The sequence below is a fragment of the Staurois parvus genome, unplaced genomic scaffold (assembly GCF_062004578.1).
Source record: "Staurois parvus isolate SC_StPar_1 unplaced genomic scaffold, SC_StPar_1.0 ptg000106l, whole genome shotgun sequence".
Classification (NCBI taxonomy): domain Eukaryota; kingdom Metazoa; phylum Chordata; class Amphibia; order Anura; family Ranidae; genus Staurois; species Staurois parvus.
This window is the reverse complement of record NW_028317902.1, coordinates 8,544,850-8,563,936: the sequence shown is the minus strand read 5'-3', so window position 1 is coordinate 8,563,936 and position 19,087 is coordinate 8,544,850. Positions and strand designations below refer to the sequence as shown.

Below are 19,087 nucleotides of genomic sequence, written 5' to 3'. Positions count from 1 at the left end.
GTTCCCGCACCCACAATCATGCTGCGGGCTGAGATGTGTGGGGGTGCCATTCAGAATAAATACAGACACACAGCCTGGCTTAGAAGTGAGTCCACACTAGTGTCCCCATAGCAAGCACTTGAAAGGGAGGAGGAGCCAGCAGTGAATGTGATTGGTGGTAGTGGGGTAATGCAGGCAGTTATGAATAATATTTTGATCTATAAAATTTCATATCCTTAACAGGAGATGGTGGAAGAAGGAAGAGCCAGTATCTACCAGTCTGTGTTCACTAATACCTCCAAAGAGATGATGTGCTACAGTGACTTTCCAATGCCAGAGGATTTTCCTGTATATCTTCATCATTCCAAGATCTTAGAATACCTTCACCTGTATGCTGAGCACTTTGATCTGCTGAAATATATTCAGTGCCAGGTAAGTCAGTTATTACAACAAATACATTATGATTACGCTGTTTCCACATATTAAATTATGATGATGAGGTAATCAGCAGAAGAATCCACCTAACCTTACCTTGTAATGTGCTAAGGTGAAAGAAAAGTATGGGTTTGTTTTTTTACCCCAAATTAAATTTACCTAGGTGGATACAGCATCAGTCTAAAGCTGCATCTGTCCCCTGCCACCTCCAAGTGTGATCATATGAGTTTTCATTGCTTTGAGCAACTTTCAGTCACCACCAGGGACGGACTGACAACTCATGGGGCCCCCGGGCAACAGGGGATCATGGGGCCCCTGTGTCCTCACCCACACTCAAACCACACCAAAAAAGCCTATAAAAGGTAGCAGGGGCATCTCATGGGGCCCCTTACTGACATCAATGCCTGAGTTCCTAAATGGTCAGTCTGCCCCTGGTCACTGCTGTCTGCTCTGCCCCCCCCCCCCCCCGTGCTCACGGAATTGCTGGGCTGTGGAGGGGGAGAGAATGGCTGGCTCCAGTTCTCAGTGGTTTGTTGAGAGACTGAGCCAGGAGCAGCTCCAGACTCGGGGGTGAATCCCGACTTTAAAGTCAGGATGCTTCCCCAGCCTGGACCAGCTAAATGACGTCAGCTGATAGTGAGCTTCAATCTGTTTTCAGCTGAAAACTAGTCACAGGAGTGCAGAATGAACTACGCCCCTGTGATCCACAGTAGTACAGCTAAAAGAGCTTTGGCTGTACTTCTCCTTCAAATGCTGAAGATGAGTAAATGGATCAGCTACATATCCACTATCTTTTAGCACTAGGTAATGGGGGCAAAAATTTTGCATTCCCCAGCACTCTTAATAAAGTATGTAAAAATGTCCTCCTGATGCTCCAAACAGGTCACTTACTGCGACAAATATCAGATCACCCACATAAAGGTTGCCACTTAAAGACAAGCATGTGACACTTCTTCCTTTTCAGGTCATTTTTCCATTTTCAGCACTTTGATCGTTTGACAGTTACTTGGTCATGCAACACTGTAAACAAATGATTAACAGAAATACTCCAGTGCACACCTTTGTGATCACAAGAACAAAAATGAAAATAAGAGTATAACCAAATAGAAAAACCGTATATTAAAAAACCTATATAAAAATGTTCTGCTGCTAAAATCACACTCCTTACATCATAATGAAAAACACCAATGTGATTCAGCACTGCACTTGAATCAACAGTTTATTATAACTCTTAAAGTGATACTAAAGTTTTTTTTTCTTCAAACATGTCATACTTACCTGCTTTGTGCAGTGGTGGGTCTCTCCGGTGCCCCCATAACAAGCAGCTTGCTATGAGGGCACCCGAGCAGGCACGCTACCGAGTTGTGACCGCAGCTCAGCCCCTCCCCTATCTCTCTTGATTGGCTCACTTACTGTGATTGACAGCAGCGGGAGCCAATTGGCTGCCTCAGCCAATCAGGAGTAAGAATCCCCAGAGAACCGAGGCTTGCGTGGACATTGTTGGATTGGGATGTGGCTCAAATAAGTTTTAGAGGAGCTGTGGGGGGCTGCTACACACAGAAGGTTTTTTACCTTCATACATAGAATGCATGAAGGCAAAAAACCTTGAGACTTTAGAACCACTTTCAGGAAGGAAAGCAGGCGCTACACATGGACTTTCTTTTTTTTTTTTTTTGCTTTCTTTCTTTTTTTTCCATCTTGCCTTAAATTTTGGACTTTATACTTAAGCGTTATAATATATTGTTGATTTTAGTGCAGCGCTGAATCACACTTGTGTTTTATATTACTGTACCCAAATTAATTTTAGATCATTTTTAAAGACAGATAGGGCTTTTTTTTGGTGGTATTTAAAAAAACACTGTTTTTCATATATATATAACCAGTATATATATGCTGTTTTTTTTAATATACTGTTAGATATACTGGTTTTTTTGTCACAATTATTTTGGAAATGAAGAAACAGACTGGTTTTGAGGTGGTTAAACACAGGGCTTGCTACTGGTGCACTGGACATATTAAATGTATACGCCATACACTGAGGGATCAAGAGGTACAGGGGTTAATGTATAGGTCACATACAGAGAGAGGATAGAGATGAAAGGGTTAATCTTCAGATCACATACAGTACAGTACTTACTTCAGAATTTACGAATACCAAAAAAGTGTGTGTTTTTGCACCAAAGAATACCAGAGAAGGGTATGGTGTGTTTTTGGCACTATACCCTGTCTTTACTCTGGTCAGCCCAGGGCACTATTAAGTATAGCAGTTGTCTTCCAATTAAGTCCTGACTTGTCATATAGATAAGAAAGTACATTTGTATTAAAAAAAGTAAACAAAAAAAAAAAGGATATCTAAAACAAAATAATCATCTTAAAGTGTTATTTTTTAGCAATAGTTAGAAAAAAATTATACATTCCTAATTGTTACTATATCATACTAAGAAAGTCCTGGCTCTGGGCCAATTAATGTCTTTAGTTCCTTTAGTTAAAAAGTGTTTTCTTTTGTGAGTATGCTTTTTATTGATTATTTTTCTTTTGTACATACATGTAAAGGAACCGCACCCCGACTGCACTAGGGTATTTCTTCTAGACTCCCGCTTCCCTGCCCGGACACAGATCCACAGACACCACCGCTGACCATACAAGACGAGACAACACCAGACTTGTATTAAAACAGGAAATGGACTGTTTTATTTCAACACAGGGTGACTTACACATAAGAGGGATATGGGGAGCTGAGACAAGGGTCTCCCCACCCCTCCAAAGGGGGCTGTGTTCCATGGGCCCCCCACCCAAAGTCACTCCCGTCACAATACAGAACACAGAAATAATTTAATAATACCGAAAACAGCTCTTTGAACTTTAAATATCTTCAACTAGATGGTATCTCACATGCTTTATTGTTTATAAAAGAAAACCCTAAAATGAAGGGTTACATGTCTTATTCTAAACATTCTAAATGTAAACGTCACAATAAATATTGGTGTTTTATTAACCAGCATCATTAAAGTTAGCTATATTTGTTCATGTTGCCTAATTTTGTGCAGACTAGAGTTTGCAGTGTGAAGCAAAGTGAGGACTTTACTACTAGTGGAAGATGGAATGTTGAAATTGAAACGCATGAGAACGAAAATGTGAAAAGTAAAGTTGTGACTTTTAATGCTGTAATTGTCTGCAACGGACATTATAATGACCCCTACCTGCCACTAAACTGTTTTCCAGGTGAGTTTTAAAAACAAACATAGAATTCTGAAGTACACTAGGTATAGAGTAATCTGAAAACATCAAACGAGCATTTCCAAAACAAGGTGAAACTTACATTTTGTAATAACTGATGTATTTTACTACTTAAATTGGTACCATGGCATGGGCACCAAGGCAGCCAAGAAAGCAATTATAATTTAAAGTTGGCATACTAGGAAAGAAGGAGTGCCCAATGTCCAAGAATGCACTTTTGCTGGTAGAATAAGAAGCATTTATTGAGAATAAATGAAGCCAACATGTTTTGAGAGGAAAGACACTCCCTTCTTCTGGGATGTTGCTGCGCGCTATTAAATGGGAAAGATTCCCACAACGGATATATATTTTCCAGGTTTCGGAGGAAAAACTGACAGGGGGCAGTCCCTGTTACTGGGACACAATAGGAAATCTCTCCAATGGATACACAGTATATAGAGTTGTGCTCAAAGGTTTGCATACCATAGCAGAAATCATGAAATTTTGGCATTGGTATTAAAAATATGACAAATCACGTCAAAAAACTGTCTTTTATTTAGGATAGTGATCATGAATGTGATAACATGAATCATAATGATAACGGAAATCACCAAATGGCCTCATTCTATTGTCAGCACAGGTCATTTAGTAATAAAAAGCCTTTTAAATCCGAAGTATTTTTTTTCTGCAGGTATAGAATATTTCAAAGGCCATTACATTCACAGTCGTTTCTATAAAACAAGTGAAAAATACAATGGGAAGACAGTTTTAGTTGTAGGCACTGGAAATTCAGCTGGAGATATATCGGTGGAACTTAGTCACACTGCAAAACAGGTTGTTCATTTTACTTACCTTATTCATCCTAAATAAGTCATGCCTTTCTTTTTATTTCATTTTTTGGTAATATCTATTATGGCTTATCCTTAGATAAAACATCAATTTTAAGTTATTGTGACACTACAAATCTGTGCTTATAATTGTGTAAAGATTAGAAAGACATTGTGTTGTTGATTGTGAAATAAGGGCAGTAACAACTAGTACACTCTGGTGCTTTCAAGTTTTTTATAAATGTTTTTATATTGCATATTTGTTCATTGTATGGCATGCATAACAGAGTTCAATGGTTCATAAATGCAGGAGAAAAGAGTCCTACATCACTTTCATAATACCTTTTTAAGTGTTCTTGCATGGCAAGACCACTTACTGTTATCTCACATATATATTCTTAATATTATAGCCAAATTTACCACCCTAACTCCTCCCACAGTTTTTACACTACATAGACAAGTAATATACTGAAACGTGCGGATTGTTCCCGACTGGTGTGCTATTACTTTGAGGAACATTTCGCCGAATGGTTCACGAAATATCGGCGTTTTTGTGCCGAAATTGGTCCCATAGGAATGAATGGTGGAATGTTCAAAACTAGAGTGGGAGCTGACAAAACCTAGAGTGTGAGCAGAAAAATCAGGACATGATTTCTAAACTGCCATCACTCCCTCATTTTCAAGCCCACCTACACAAATCTTATATCAAAACATTCAGCTATCCCTACTGCCACTAAAAATGTCCATGGCTAAGCCATAGTCCTGATAGTTTTCACAATATGACCATTTGTTTGCAACTCACGCCGCCCATTGACATTCATTGAAACTCCACTCTAGCCACCTCAAATTTGAAGGGCAATTTCTAAACTGCGGCTGTGCCTTCATTTTTAATATTTCAGAGACATACTATGCATCAAAATGTAGGTCTGGGTCTTGTGATTCTCACAATATAAAGCTCTTAGGTTTACTATTTACAATTTTTAAGCTCAACTGTTTGATGTGCTATATATATAATTAAAAGTTGAAATGCATTTCATGTGCACTTGCCATGTGCACTTTTTAAATTTGATCAATCAATTGGTTAGTGTAATGTTTACTATCTTTACTCACTCCAAACACTCCACACAGTTACTCTGCCCAGTCCAACCTTTTCACAGTTACTCCAGTCACTCCAACCACACAACAGTTACTCAAGCCATTCCACCGAGTTACTCCGCCCACACCAGTTGTAAACTACTGGTGGAGGCAAGAACACTTCACACAATTTCCCCAGAAATTGTAGCTTTTCTAGTTTATTTCTTACAGTGGTCAAAATTTTAAGAATAATAGTCAAATAAATATAGTTATAATAGCAATAAAACGGAAACACTTTGAAGTGGTGTTTATAAGGGTCATGTACATTAGATGTTAATATTATGTGGATTTTGAGCACTTTATAGTGTCACATACAGTACAGAAATTATCAAGTTCATACATGTGAAAATGATGATTATTGGACATTGAGGGTTAGTTACTAAAACTGGAGAGTGCAAAATCTGGTGCAATTTTGCACTGAAACCAATCAGCTTCCAGTTTTTATTGCCAAAGCCTAATTGAACAAGTCGAAGTTAGAAGCTGACCATCTACCATACACAGTTGTACCAGAGTGCACCAGTTTTAGTAAATCTCCCCCATTTTGTCATCTTACCAGTAATGCCACTTACAACTTACTACAGCTAAACTGATATTTGCAAAGAAAAAAAAATGCAGTTTAAATGACAGATTCGGCCACTTATTTCTGTTTGTAAATAAAGCAGCCATAGATTTCCTTCATTTATACTAGAACCTTATCCTTGATGAGGGTTTGGCATGGATGTCATGGGAGACCATACAGAAAAAAAAAACAAAAATGGTGTGAGGGCCCCCCAAATTCCATACTAAACCATTTGGGTATAGTTCATATTTTAAGGGGTAGCCCCATGCAAAAAAACTAGAAATAAAGTGTGACACTCTCTCCCAAATCTACAGGTGAAACTTGAAAAATTAGAATATCGTGCAAAAGTTCATTTATTTCAGTAATGCAACTTAAAAGGTGAAACTAATATATGAGATAGACTCATTACATGCAAAGCAAGATAGTTCAAGCCGTGATTTGTCATAATTGTGATGATTATGGCTTACAGCTCATGAAAACTCCAAATCCACAATCTCAGAAAATTAGAATATTGTGAAAAGATGCAATATTCTAGGCTCAAAGTGCCCCACTCTAATCAGCTAATTAAGCTATAACACATGCAAAGGGTTCCTGAGCCTTTAAATGGTCTCTCAGTCTGGTTCAGTAGGAATCACAATCATGGGAAAGACTGCTGACCTGACAGTTGTGCAGAAAACCATCATTGACACCCTTCATAAGGAGGGAAAGCCTCAAAAGGTAATTGCAAAAGTAGTTGGATGTTCCCAAAGTGCTGTATCAAAGCACATTAATAGAAAGTTATGTGGAAGGGAAAAGTGTGGAAGAAAAAGGTGCACAAGCAGCAGGGATGACTGCAGCCTGGAGAGGATTGTCAGGAAAAGGCCATTCAAAAGTGTTGGGGACTTTCACAAGGAGTGGACTGAGGCTGGAGTCAGTGAATCAAGAGACATCACACACAGAAGGATCCTAGACATGGGCTTCAAATGTCGTCAAGCCACTCCTGAACAACAAACAATGTCAGAAGCGTCTTACCTGGGCTAAAGAAAAACAGACCTGGTCTGCTGCTCAGTGGTCCAAAGTCCTCTTTTCTGATGAGAGCAACTTTTGCATCTCATTTGGAAACCAAGGACCCAGAGTATGGAGGAAGAATGGAGAGGCACACACTGCAAGATGCTTGAAGTCCAGTGTGAAGTTTCCACAGTCTGTGTTGATTTGGGGAGCCATGTCATCTGCTGGTGTTGGTCCACTGTGCTTCATTAAGTCCAGGGTCAACGCAGCTGTCTACCAGGAGATTTTGGAGCACTTCATGCTTCGTTCCGCAGACGAGCTTTATGGGGATGCTGACTTCATTTTCCAGCAGGACTTGACACCTGCCCACACTGCCAAAAGCACCAAAACCTGGTTCAATGACCGTGGGATTACTGTGCTTGACTGGCCAGCAAACTTGCCTGACCTGAACCCCATAAAGAATCTATGGCGCATTGCCAAGAGAAAGATGAGAGACATGAGACCGAACAATGCAGAAGAGCTGAAGGCCGCTATTGAAGCATCCTGGTCTTCCATAACACCTCAGTAGTGCCACAGGCTGATAGCTTCCATGCCACGCAGCATTGAGGCAGTAATTGCTGCAAAAGGGGCCCAAACCAAGTACTGAGTACATATGCATGCTTATACTTTTCAGAGGTCCAGTATTGATCTATGTACAATCCTTGTTTTATTGATTGCATGTAATATTCAAATTTTCTGAGATTGTGGATTTGGGGTTTTCGTGAGTTGTAAGCCATAATCATCACAATTATGACAAATCACGGCTTGAACTATCTTACTTTGCATGTAATGAGTCTATCTCATATATTAGTTTCACCTTTTAAGTTGCATTACTGAAATAAATGAACTTTTGCACGATATTCTAATTTTTCAAGTTTCACCTGTATACCAGACCCTTATCCGAGTCTGAGCATGCAGCCTGGCAGGCCCAGATAGGAGGGGTTGCATGTGGCTCCCCTCCTGAAGTAAACCATCCCACATGTTTTTTGCCCCACCATGTTCAGACAGAAATGAGATCTCATCCTTAGTTATAACCTTTCTTCATTAAATATGAGATAGCCATTTAGGAATTATAGGTTTGTTGGTACTGGTCCTCTAATGAATATTCTAATGCAAAAATGCAAAAGGCAATAAAGTTTCCAAGAGGAAAATGTAACTATTATGTATAAATGATTATCTGCAATGGCCTATTCCATATTGTACTACCTAGGTTTATCTAAGTACCAGACATGGATCCTGGGTGGTCAGCCGTATTTCTCGTGGTGGTTTTCCCATTGACATGACAATGTCAAGACGCTACGCTATGTGGATCAAAAACCTGTTACCAGATATACTTGCTGCCAAGATAAGTGAGAAGATTATGAGTGGGTGGTTTGATCATTCAAATTTTGGCCTCGAACCAAAACTCAGGTAGATATAAGAATACATTCCCCTGTGTAAGGCAATAAATGCAGTAGATTAATTATTTTATCTTCATTTTAACCACTTGAGCTCCGGAGGATTTACCCCCCCTTCATGACAAGGTAATTTTTTTGCTATACGGTGCTGCGTTACTTTAGCTGAAATTTGTGCGGTCAAATGCAGCTGTACATAAATGAAATTTATATAAATTTTTCCCCACAAATAGAGCTTTATTTTGGTGGTATTCGATCATCTCTGGGTTTTTAACTGTGTGCGCTATAAACGAAAAAAGACCTAAACAACAACAACAAAAAAAGCATTTTTTACTTTCTGCTATAAAAAATATCCCAAAAATTTTGAATAATCAAATTTCTTCATAAATTTAGGCCAAAATGTATTCTGCTACATATTTTTAATTAAAAAATTCCCAATAAGCATATATTGATTGCTTTGTGCAAAAGCTATAGTTTCTACAAACTGTGATATATATACAGGATTTTTTTTTTATATTAGTAATGGCGGTGCTCAGCGACTTCTAGTGGGACAGTAATATTGCAGCAGACAATCTGACACTAACTGACATTTTGTGGGAACCAGTGACACCGATACAGTTGTCAGTGCTAAAAATATACATTGTCACTGTATTAATGACACTGACTGGGAAGCGGTTAAACATCTAGGGCAATCAAAGGGTTAACTGTGTACCTAGCTATGTGTTTTGTGTATACAGTGTCATGTGTTTATACTAGGCAATCTGCTAGATTTTATTCCTCACTTTGCAGGGAAAGAAAATCTAGCAGATCGCTGCTGACAGGACACAGCTATGCCTTGTTTACAGAGCTGTGTCCTGTCAGTCTCCTCAGTAATCAACAAGTGTCGGCGCTCATCCATTGGCAGGCACCTGTTGATCAACTTCTGTTGTGCCCATTCCTGTCACTGACCACTCCCTACCCTCTGTCCCCTACTAAGCTCTTGCCAAATACTACTCTTCACTGACTAGTGCTCCCCAGCCTCTGTCACGCTGCACAGCAGTTTACACCAACCCTCAGCCTGGGGACCTGATAGCGGAACTCCCAGCTATGCCTCTTCTTGATCCCACCTTCACTAACATGCAGATAGAGAAGCCAGAATTGACAGACCACAGCACCCTTCTCCTGCTCGATGCTCAGAGTTCTGACTATACTATGCAACCTGTCAGAGATTAGGGAGCTGTCTGAGTAGGAGACAGCTGTAGAGGCACGAAAGCTATTAGGGTCACCATACACATTACAACTTGGCCATAAAATCTTTGTACATTCAAATTTAAGATTACCAAATCTATGTAATATGAAGACCTATCTAATCTATTCATTCAATTGGTATCTAATCAGGTAGGCCCTTGCACTACATACAGTAGCTGTTGGTAGATCTAAAGGAGATTGACAATCAGATTGTAACTTTTGGTGAGCTTTAGAAAGTCTGTCATCCCTCAGGCAGCAGTGGCTGGAGGAACACTCTGAATAGGGCTAGGATAGTGAATGCTGTGAAGAGCCTGGGTAAGGTACTATAACCCAACCCCCTCTCTCCCAGCACCCACCTCACCTGCAACCTAGCACCTATCAAGCCTGCAGCCCCACTTTTCTCAGCACCTATTATGCCTGCACCCACACTTCTCTCAGCATCCACCATACCTGCAGCACCCTTTTCCCCACCAACCACCATGCCCCAGCCCTACTTCCCCCCTCCCCCACCAAACTTGCATTCCGCATTCTCCAAGTACCCAGTGTATCTAAGTTCTTCTTTCTACCACTGCTATTGTACCCTACCTCTCACCTTTTTTTACTGTACATTATTAACCCCAATATTAACTACACACCTGTACCATGCACCTGTCTCACATGCCACCTGCGCATGCTCCCATGTGTGCATGACAGCTCCCACCAATGTACCATAACCCGACACTCACATTCAATGCCTGCAGACCCCACTATTTGTCTATACGCTGCCCTACTGTTCTCCCCACCTGCCTACAACCCCAACACCAACACGCTTCCAGGTTTTTCTCTCCCCACTGGCCCTAATCTTCCTCCCCACCTCTACTTTCTCAACACAGCACCTGCAAGTCCCTCCTTACCCCACCACACTTACACCTCCATCTCTTATTACAATGCCTGTACTCTCCTTAAAACTGTACTTTCTCTTTGCTCCAACTCCATACCTGCACAAAGCACAGCCCCCCCCCCCAACTCTCACCAACATGCCTGCACAACCACTACCACTACATCCCCACCAAACCAATCTCACACCCCACATTTGAACAAAGTGTCCCCTCCCTCATAACTCTACATGACCTAAAACCACCTTCATTGTCACCCCAAGGTATACCAAGCCATTCATTGCATGCACTGAAGCTACTCATGTGCTGCACAGCCTCTATAGGATGTATTTCCCTTTGTCATCTTTGGATTATCTGCTGGTGAGATTCAAATCTATTGTCCCAAACAAACAGCAATTACAAAATAATTTTTAGTTCTATAAATAGCCATTATCCTTGAAGAACACCCCCCCCCCCAAAAAAAAAAGAAAAAGGAAAATGGAAAACACTTTTATTCCTATAAATATTTGATCCGTGTACTTTTTTGGAAATCTGTTCATGCCAAGTGGGTGGGGACAGGGCTCAAGATGAAACATTTTTTTCTATGAAACTTTTTCAACCCTAAAAAAAACTACAGTAAATAATGCAAATCTCAGGACAAATGGTAGCAGATCATGAAATTCACTGATTGACAAACTTTAAGATGTTGTCGCTCCTCTAGTTCACATTGTGTTTTTTTCTGAAAAGGTTAAAACATCCAGTGGTGAATGATTATCTCCCCAGTCAAATCTTGCAAGGATCAATCAAGGTGAAACCTGGCATTAGATCGTTCTCTGAAACATCTGTCAATTTTGAAGATGGCACTATGGCTGAAGTGGATGAAGTTATTTTTGCTACAGGATATAGCTCTACATTTCCTTTTCTTGATATAAAACTCATTGACCTTAAAGACAATGATGTATCTTTGTATAAATATGTTTTCCCAATTCATATGGAAAAGCCAACCATTTGTTTCTTAGGATTAGTACAACCCCTTGGATCAATTATGCCAACAGTTGAACTACAGGCTCGATGGGTGGCCAGAGTGTTTAAGGGTATGTGTTTAAGATACATTGGGGATTTACAATTTGTCATGTAAAAGGTCACGCTGCATTTATACCTCAGATGTGATTTAGTTAGAGATAAAAAAAAACGGATTAGCAGTAAATATCATTGATTTTTGCTACTAGACGGTTTTGTTGGTACCAGCATAAACAATTTTTTTCATAAATATAAAGATCAAAATATATGTTTTTGCCATGACTGTGAAGGTTTTCATTTATCCAGGTCATGGTATGACTAGTAGTGGCTAGACAACTGGACTTGTCCTGTGATGTTGAAGAATTTTCACTTGACTGTCTTAATTACATCTTCCTACTCTAATCATTCTTACAAATATCTTTTTTATTTTAAAAAAGGGGCTGTTCTTCTACCATCAGCAAGGAAGATGGAACATTGTGTTTCTAAATGGAAGGGCAAGAAGAATAAATGGTAATAAATTAATTTAAGACTGGTCTTGCCTCATAAAAATTCCTAGCCAAACCTTTTCTTGCCTTTTATTGGGTAATGGCTAGAACCTCTGTTGATTTTTTTAAATTTCAATCTGTTTATTAGAGTTTCCACAAATACAGAAGAAGAAAACAACATAGTACAATCCCAAAGTGTTTCATAAGGAAAAATACAAAGACATTTTATAATGAACCAGTATCAGTACAGTGGTAAGGCTCATGACATCTATTGGCAGTCTCTAGTCATTCAGTGCTCACTAGTGGAGTAAAGAACGAAGAAATCCTCATCCAGCTCATCAACACTGTTAGATGTTTTGGTATCTTTGTCCCCAATAGTGTATTTTTCTACTTTGTAATGGGCTGTCAGGGGGTCAGGAGACAGGAAATAATGGGGACAGAGACTGTGACAAAACAGTTTTCTTTAAGAGAATGTGGATGAGTGATACAAGTGGAAGGACATTGCCAGATAGAGTCATAGCCCTAACACTCCCCCACTCTAAAACTATCTAAAAGTTTTGGCTTGCTTTAAATAAAGGACATTCATTTACAGATCTTTGTTATACACATACAAAATCTAGAGGTTGTTCACAAAAGTTGGAAAATTCAAAAAAGGGTCTAAAAATGCAGGTCTAAATCTGGGACATTAACCATTTGCCCTCCAGAGGATTTACCCCCCCCCCCCTTCCTGTGCAGGCCATTTATTGCGATACGGCGCTGCGTTAATTTAGCTGACAATTGTGCGGTCATGCAACGTTGCACCCAAATGAAATATATGTCTTTTTTTCCCTACAAATAGAGTTTTCTTTTGGTGGTATTTGATTGCCTCTGCGGTTTTTATTTTTTGTGCTATAAATAAAAATATACCGACAATTTTGAAAAAAAAAACCCCAATATGTTTGACTTTTTGCTATTAAACATGTCCAGTAAAAAATAAAAAAAATCTAATTTTGTCATAAATTTAGGCCAAAATGTATTCTGCTACAAGTGTTTGCTAAAAAAAAGAAATACATGTAAATTAATTAGTTTACGTGAAAGTTATAGCTTTTACAAATGGCGGTATACAGTTGCAAGAAAAAGTATGTGAACCCCTTGGGATTACGTGGAGTTTTGCATGAATTGGGCATAAAATGTTCACTGAACGTCATCTAAGTCACAACAATAGAAGAACACAGTCTGCTGAACATAATACTACACAAACATTAGATGTTGCCATGGTTTAATTGCACATAACATGTAAACATTCACAGTGCAGGGAGGAAAAAGTATGTGAACCTTTGGACTTAATAACTGGTTGACCCTCCTTTGGCAGCTATAACCTCAACCAAATGTTTCCTGTAGTTGCAGATCAGACCTGCACAACGATCTGGAGTAATTTTGGACCGCTCCTCTTCACAAAACTGTTTCAGTGTAGCAATATTCTTGGGATGTCTGGTGTGAATCGCTCTCTTAAGGTCATGCCACAGCATTTCAATCGGGTTGAGGTCAGGACTCTGACTGGCCACTCCGGAAGGCGTATTCTGTGCTGTTGCAGCCATTGTTTTGTTGAATTACTTGTATGCTTTGGGTCATTGTCCTGTTGCATTACCCATCCTCTGCGGAGCTTCAGTTGGCGGACAGATGGTCGTACGTTTTCCTGCAAAATGTCTTGATAAACTCTGGAATTCATTTTCCCATCAATGACAACAATCCGTCCAGGCACTGAGGCAGCAAAGCAGCCCCAAACCATGATGCTCCCTCCGCCATGTTTTACAGTGGGGATGAGGATTTGATGTTGGTGTGCTGTGCCTTTTTTTCTCCACACATAGTGTTGTGTGTTCTTCCCAAACAACTCAATCTTGGTTTCATCTGTCCACAATATATTTTGCCAGTAGTGCTGTGGAACATCCAGGTGCTCTTTTGCAAACTTCAAACGTGCTGCAATATTCTTTTTGGACAGCAATGGCTTCCTCTGTGGTGTCCTCCCATGTACTCCATTCTTGTTTAATGTTTTCCTTATTGTAGATGTGTCAACAAAAATGTTAGCATGTGCCAGAGATTTCTGTAGGTCTTTAGCTGACACTCTGGGATTCTTCTTTACCTCATGCAGCATTCTGCGCTGTGCTCTTGCAGTCATTATTACAGGACGACCGCGCCTAGGGAGAGTAGCAACAGTGCTAAACTTTCTCCATTTGTAGACAGTCTGTCTTACCGTGGACACATGAACATCAAGGCTTTTGGAGATACTTTTGTAACCCTTTCCAGCTTCATGCAAGTCAACAATTCTTGATCGTAGGTCTTCTGAGAGCTCTTTTCTGCGAGGCATGGTTCACATCAGACAGTGCTTCTTGAAACCAGTAAACCCAAAACAGGTGTGTGTTTTTTAAGGGCAGGACAGCTGTCAGCAACACATCCAATATCATCACACTGATTGGAGTCAAGGTTGGCTCACTCCTGGCTCCAATTAGCTCTGGGAGAAGTCATTAAGCTAGGGCCTCACATACTTTTTCCTCCCTGCACTGTGAATGTTTACATGTTATGTGCAATTAAACCATGGCAACATCTACTGTTTGTGTAGTATTATGTTCAGCAGACTGTGTTCCTCTATTGTTGTGACTTAGATGACATTCAGAGCACATTTTATGCCCAATTCATGCAAAACTCCACGTAACCCCAAGGGGTTCACATACTTTTTCTTGCAACTGTATCTACTGGAATTTAATAAAAAAAATGTTTTTTTACTAGTAATGGTGACGATAAGCAACTTATAAGCGGAACTGCAGGACTGCAGTGGGCATTCTGACACTGGGGGGAACTGACTTGGTGTCACTGACATCCCCAGTGATGCCAGTACAGTAATCAGTGCTAATAAAAAGCAGTGACACTGTACTAATGGCACTGGGCAGGAAGGGGTTAACATGTGGGGTGATCAAAGGGTTAACTGTGTGCTGTGTGCTTCACTGTAAGCACACTGCTTTGTATGGCTCTGCTATGCAGAGCCATACAAAGCAGTGTGCAGGAGCTGACGTGGGAGAGATCTGTGTTGTTTATACACAGGTCTCTCCCCCGTTGGTGATGCTCGGCGATTGCCAGGTGTTGGCGGGGAAGCACTGACCGGGAGGCTGCGGAACTGCAAAATCATGTATATATACGTGAGTGTGCGCACCTGTGCTGCCCTGTAGCAGTATGTCTGCTATAGAGTAGCGCGGAAGCAGTTAAACAGAAGTAAAAAAGAATTAGAACAGTATTACAGAAAACCAGTAACAAAATAATCCTAGGATATTTATAAACCATTCACTGCAGGTGAATTTTCCATGTACATGTGTTTACCAGCATGAAATGTTTGGTGAAAGTTGATTTACTGCTTTATAAATATATCTTTAAAGTGCCATCGATTTAATTGTTTCCTAAAAATGTTACATTCAAGGCACGCCTGAATGATAACATTCACATTTGCTTGTGCTCTCAACCAAACTGTCAAACCATCAAATGATTTGTGTCATAACTGATCACATGTGCAACACCATGGTGGTTAGAGATCAAACAGAAGCTAAGATGGCAGCATCCTTGGCTTTAAAAGATAGGAGGGTTTAATTCTGCTTTAACTCAAAAGTTAATTGAAGTGATTCATTTATGGAATGCTTTATGTTTTCTTTAGCAGTAACATGTATATATTTTCTTGTAGGTTTGGTGTAGGAAGAACACAAGTTCTGCAGATACACTATATTGATTATATTAATGAAATATCTAAGGAGATTGGAGTCCATCCCAACATGCTATATCTTTTTCTCACAGACCCAAAACTGGCATGGCAAGTATTCTTTGGGCCATGCACACCTTACCAGCTGAGGCTCTCTGGACCTGGAAAATGGGCTGGAGCAAGAAATGCCATCCTCACCCAGTGGAACAGAACAGTTCAACCAACTAGAAGCCGTATTTTGAATAAACGGCCACAATCACTGACAATGTTTAGCAGAATGTTATTAATCTGTTCTGTAGTGACAGCCTTGTGGTTTGGCACAAAGGTTTTATCTCGAAAAGTACAAATTCTAAATTTTACATGGTTACATGATTTCAAGGACATCTTGTGGAACAGAAATTGCTCCAGAATGAGTTGAATGTTGGTATGTTTTCATTAACAATGAAAAAGCAAAAACAAAATCATTGTACAATATGATGAAATGAGAATACACAGCTATAAAGAGGATTATTTTAATTAAAGTGATGTTTCATAGGATATCATTGTATGGAACCAAGAAAATAAACAAATTGCTATGATGTTGTTTGAAACCTTCTGGACCCAAAGCCTAGTTTTTGTTTTTCTAATAGTTCTTTAGCGTTGTATGTGAATGTTTCTTTAAATTGTATATGTTTATTGTTTAACCATTTGCCTACTGGGCACTTATACCCCCTCCTGCCTAGACCAATTTTCAGTTTTCAGCACTGTCATACTTTGACTGACAATTACTCTGTACCTATATGACATTCTTGTCCTTTTTTCACACAAAGAGAGCTTTCTTTTTGTGGAATTTAATCAGCACTGGGTTTTTAAATGAAAAAAGACCAACACATTTGAAAAAAAACCCACATTTTTCTTTGTTTCTGTTGTAAAGTTTAGCAAAGAAGGACTTTTTCTTCATACATTTTGGCCAAAATTTATACTGCTACATTTCTTTGGTAAAAATAAATTAAATCTGTCTATATTATTTGGTCTGTGTGAAAGTTATAGAGTCTACAAGCTATGGTACCAGTAATTGAAAATTTATCACATTTGATCACACTTGATGCACTGAGGGTCTATCTTATTTCTTGAGACACTAACAAGCCAGGACAGTACAAATACCTCCCAAATGACCCCTTTTTGGAACATAGACAGTCCAAGTATTTAGTAAGAGGTATAGCGAGTTTTTTTAAGTTGTAATTTTTCCCACAATTCTATTGAAATTGGAGATTTTTTTTTGTTCCACAAAATTGTCAGTAACAGATTATTTCTGTCACATGGCATATGCATACTTTCAACTACACCCCAAAAACACATTCTGTTACACCTCCTGAGGATGGGGATACCACATATGGGAGACTTTTTCATAGCCTAGCCATACAAAGGGTTCCAACATGCAAGGAGCACTCTCAGGTGTCCTATAGGTATAAATTATACATTTAATTCCTGACTACCTATTACACTTTTGAAGGCCCTGGAGCACCAGGACAATGGAATTACCCCCCAAAAATTACCCCATTTTGAGAAGAAAACACCCCAGTGTATATTTTATGAGGCATAATGAGTCTTTTTTAACATTTAATTTTTTTCCACAAGTTTTTGGAAAATGTGGAAAGAAAATGAAAATGTTTTTTTTTTTTTACACAATGTTGTCCATTTATAAGATATTTCCAACACATAGCACATACATACCAAAAATTATACCCCAAAATACATTCTGCTACTCCTTCTTAGTATCAGGATACCACATGTGTGAGACGTTTCCACAGCCTAGCCACAAAGAGAACCCCAACATCCAAGTAGCACCTTTAGGCCTTCTAGGGGCAAAAAATTAAACATATAATTTCTTGACAGCCTATTATGTTTTTGAAGGCCCTGGAGCACCAGGAAAGTGGAAACCATGACCAAATTACCCCATTTTGGAAAGCACTCCAATGTATTTTTTTTTAGGCATAATGAGTCTTTTGAACATTTCAGTTTTTTTCCACAAGTTTTAAGAAAATATGGAAGGAAAATGAAAACATATTTTTTTTATCACAAATTTATCCCTTTATAAAATATTTCTCACACATAGCATGCACATACCAAAAATTACCCCCAAAAATACATTCTGCTACCTCTCTTGATAATGGCGATACCACATGTGTGAGACCTTTCCACAGCTTGGGCACATAGAGATGCCCAACATCCTAGTAGTACCTTAAGGCATTCTAGGGGCCCAAGTTATATCTAATTTCCTGACAACCTATCATGTTTTTGAAGGCCCTGGAGCACCAGGAAAGTGGAAACACCCACAAAATTACCTGATTTTGGAAAGCAAACACCACAACTTATTTTCTAAAAGGCATAATGAGTCTTTTGAACATTTCATTATTTTCCACAAGTTTTCGAAAAATGTGGAAAGAAAATGAAAATTTATTTTTTAACACAAAGTTGTCAATCTATAATTTATATTTTTTTGTTTTGATTATTTTTATCTATAAGATATTTCTTACAAACAGCATGGACATACCCCAAAATACATTCTGCTACTCCTCCTGATTATGGGGATACCACATGTGTAAAATCTTTTCAATGTCTGAACAGATTATGTGCCTGGCATTGCAACAAGTATAACACAAAATTCAACAAACACTGTATAGGAAACTATGTAAACAAAAGATTACCTGTGATTTGAAGCACATTGCATTGGTCCAGGTCGTTACAGGCAGCAGGCTGACATGCAGGCAGCAGGCAGGTTCAAGGTCCATAAAAGTCCTGGGTCAGTACAGGCAGCAGTCAGAGATATGGTCAGCACAGCCAAAGTATTGGTTAAGGCAGCAGGCAGGAATATGGTTCATAAAATGTCCTGGGTCATTACAGGCAGCAGGCAGAGATATGGCCAGCACAGTCAAAGTAGTTGTCCAGGCAGCAGGCAGGATAATGGTCCATAAACAGTACTGGGTCATTACACGCAGCAGGCAGAGATATGGTCAGCACAGCCAAAGTATTGGTCCAGGCAGCAGGCAGGAACATTGGGCTTAGGGCCTCAGTCAGGTAGGAGCGGGGCACAGGGGTAGAGGCTTCATCATAATTGGTTGAGGCAGCAGGCAAATGAACAGCAGAGATATTGATAACAGGGAAATGGCAGGCTATTAGAAATATGGGCTAATATTTTAGTGATGTGTGAAAATGTTGGAAGCAGTCTCAGAT

General features: G+C 39.4%; 1 protein-coding gene across 3 annotated transcripts in view; it reads left to right on the top strand.

Moving 5' to 3' along the window:
- LOC149467577 (dimethylaniline monooxygenase [N-oxide-forming] 2-like) overlaps window positions 1-16,464 on the top strand; it is a 55,278-nt gene extending 38,814 nt beyond the window's left edge. For 2 of the 3 annotated variants that reach the window (XM_089671548.1, XM_089671549.1), the window contains exons 3-9: window positions 223-411; window positions 3,462-3,636; window positions 4,322-4,464; window positions 8,387-8,586; window positions 11,399-11,745; window positions 12,109-12,181; window positions 15,860-16,464. In XM_089671548.1, the coding sequence (XP_089527674.1) occupies window positions 223-411; window positions 3,462-3,636; window positions 4,322-4,464; window positions 8,387-8,586; window positions 11,399-11,745; window positions 12,109-12,181; window positions 15,860-16,292 (1,560 nt within the window). In that variant the 3' untranslated portion in view covers window positions 16,293-16,464. The remainder of the gene's footprint in view (window positions 1-222; window positions 412-3,461; window positions 3,637-4,321; window positions 4,465-8,386; window positions 8,587-11,398; window positions 11,746-12,108; window positions 12,182-15,859) is intronic. The other variant, XM_089671550.1, reaches the window with a different exon arrangement.
- Window positions 16,465-19,087: the final 2,623 nt, after the last annotated feature.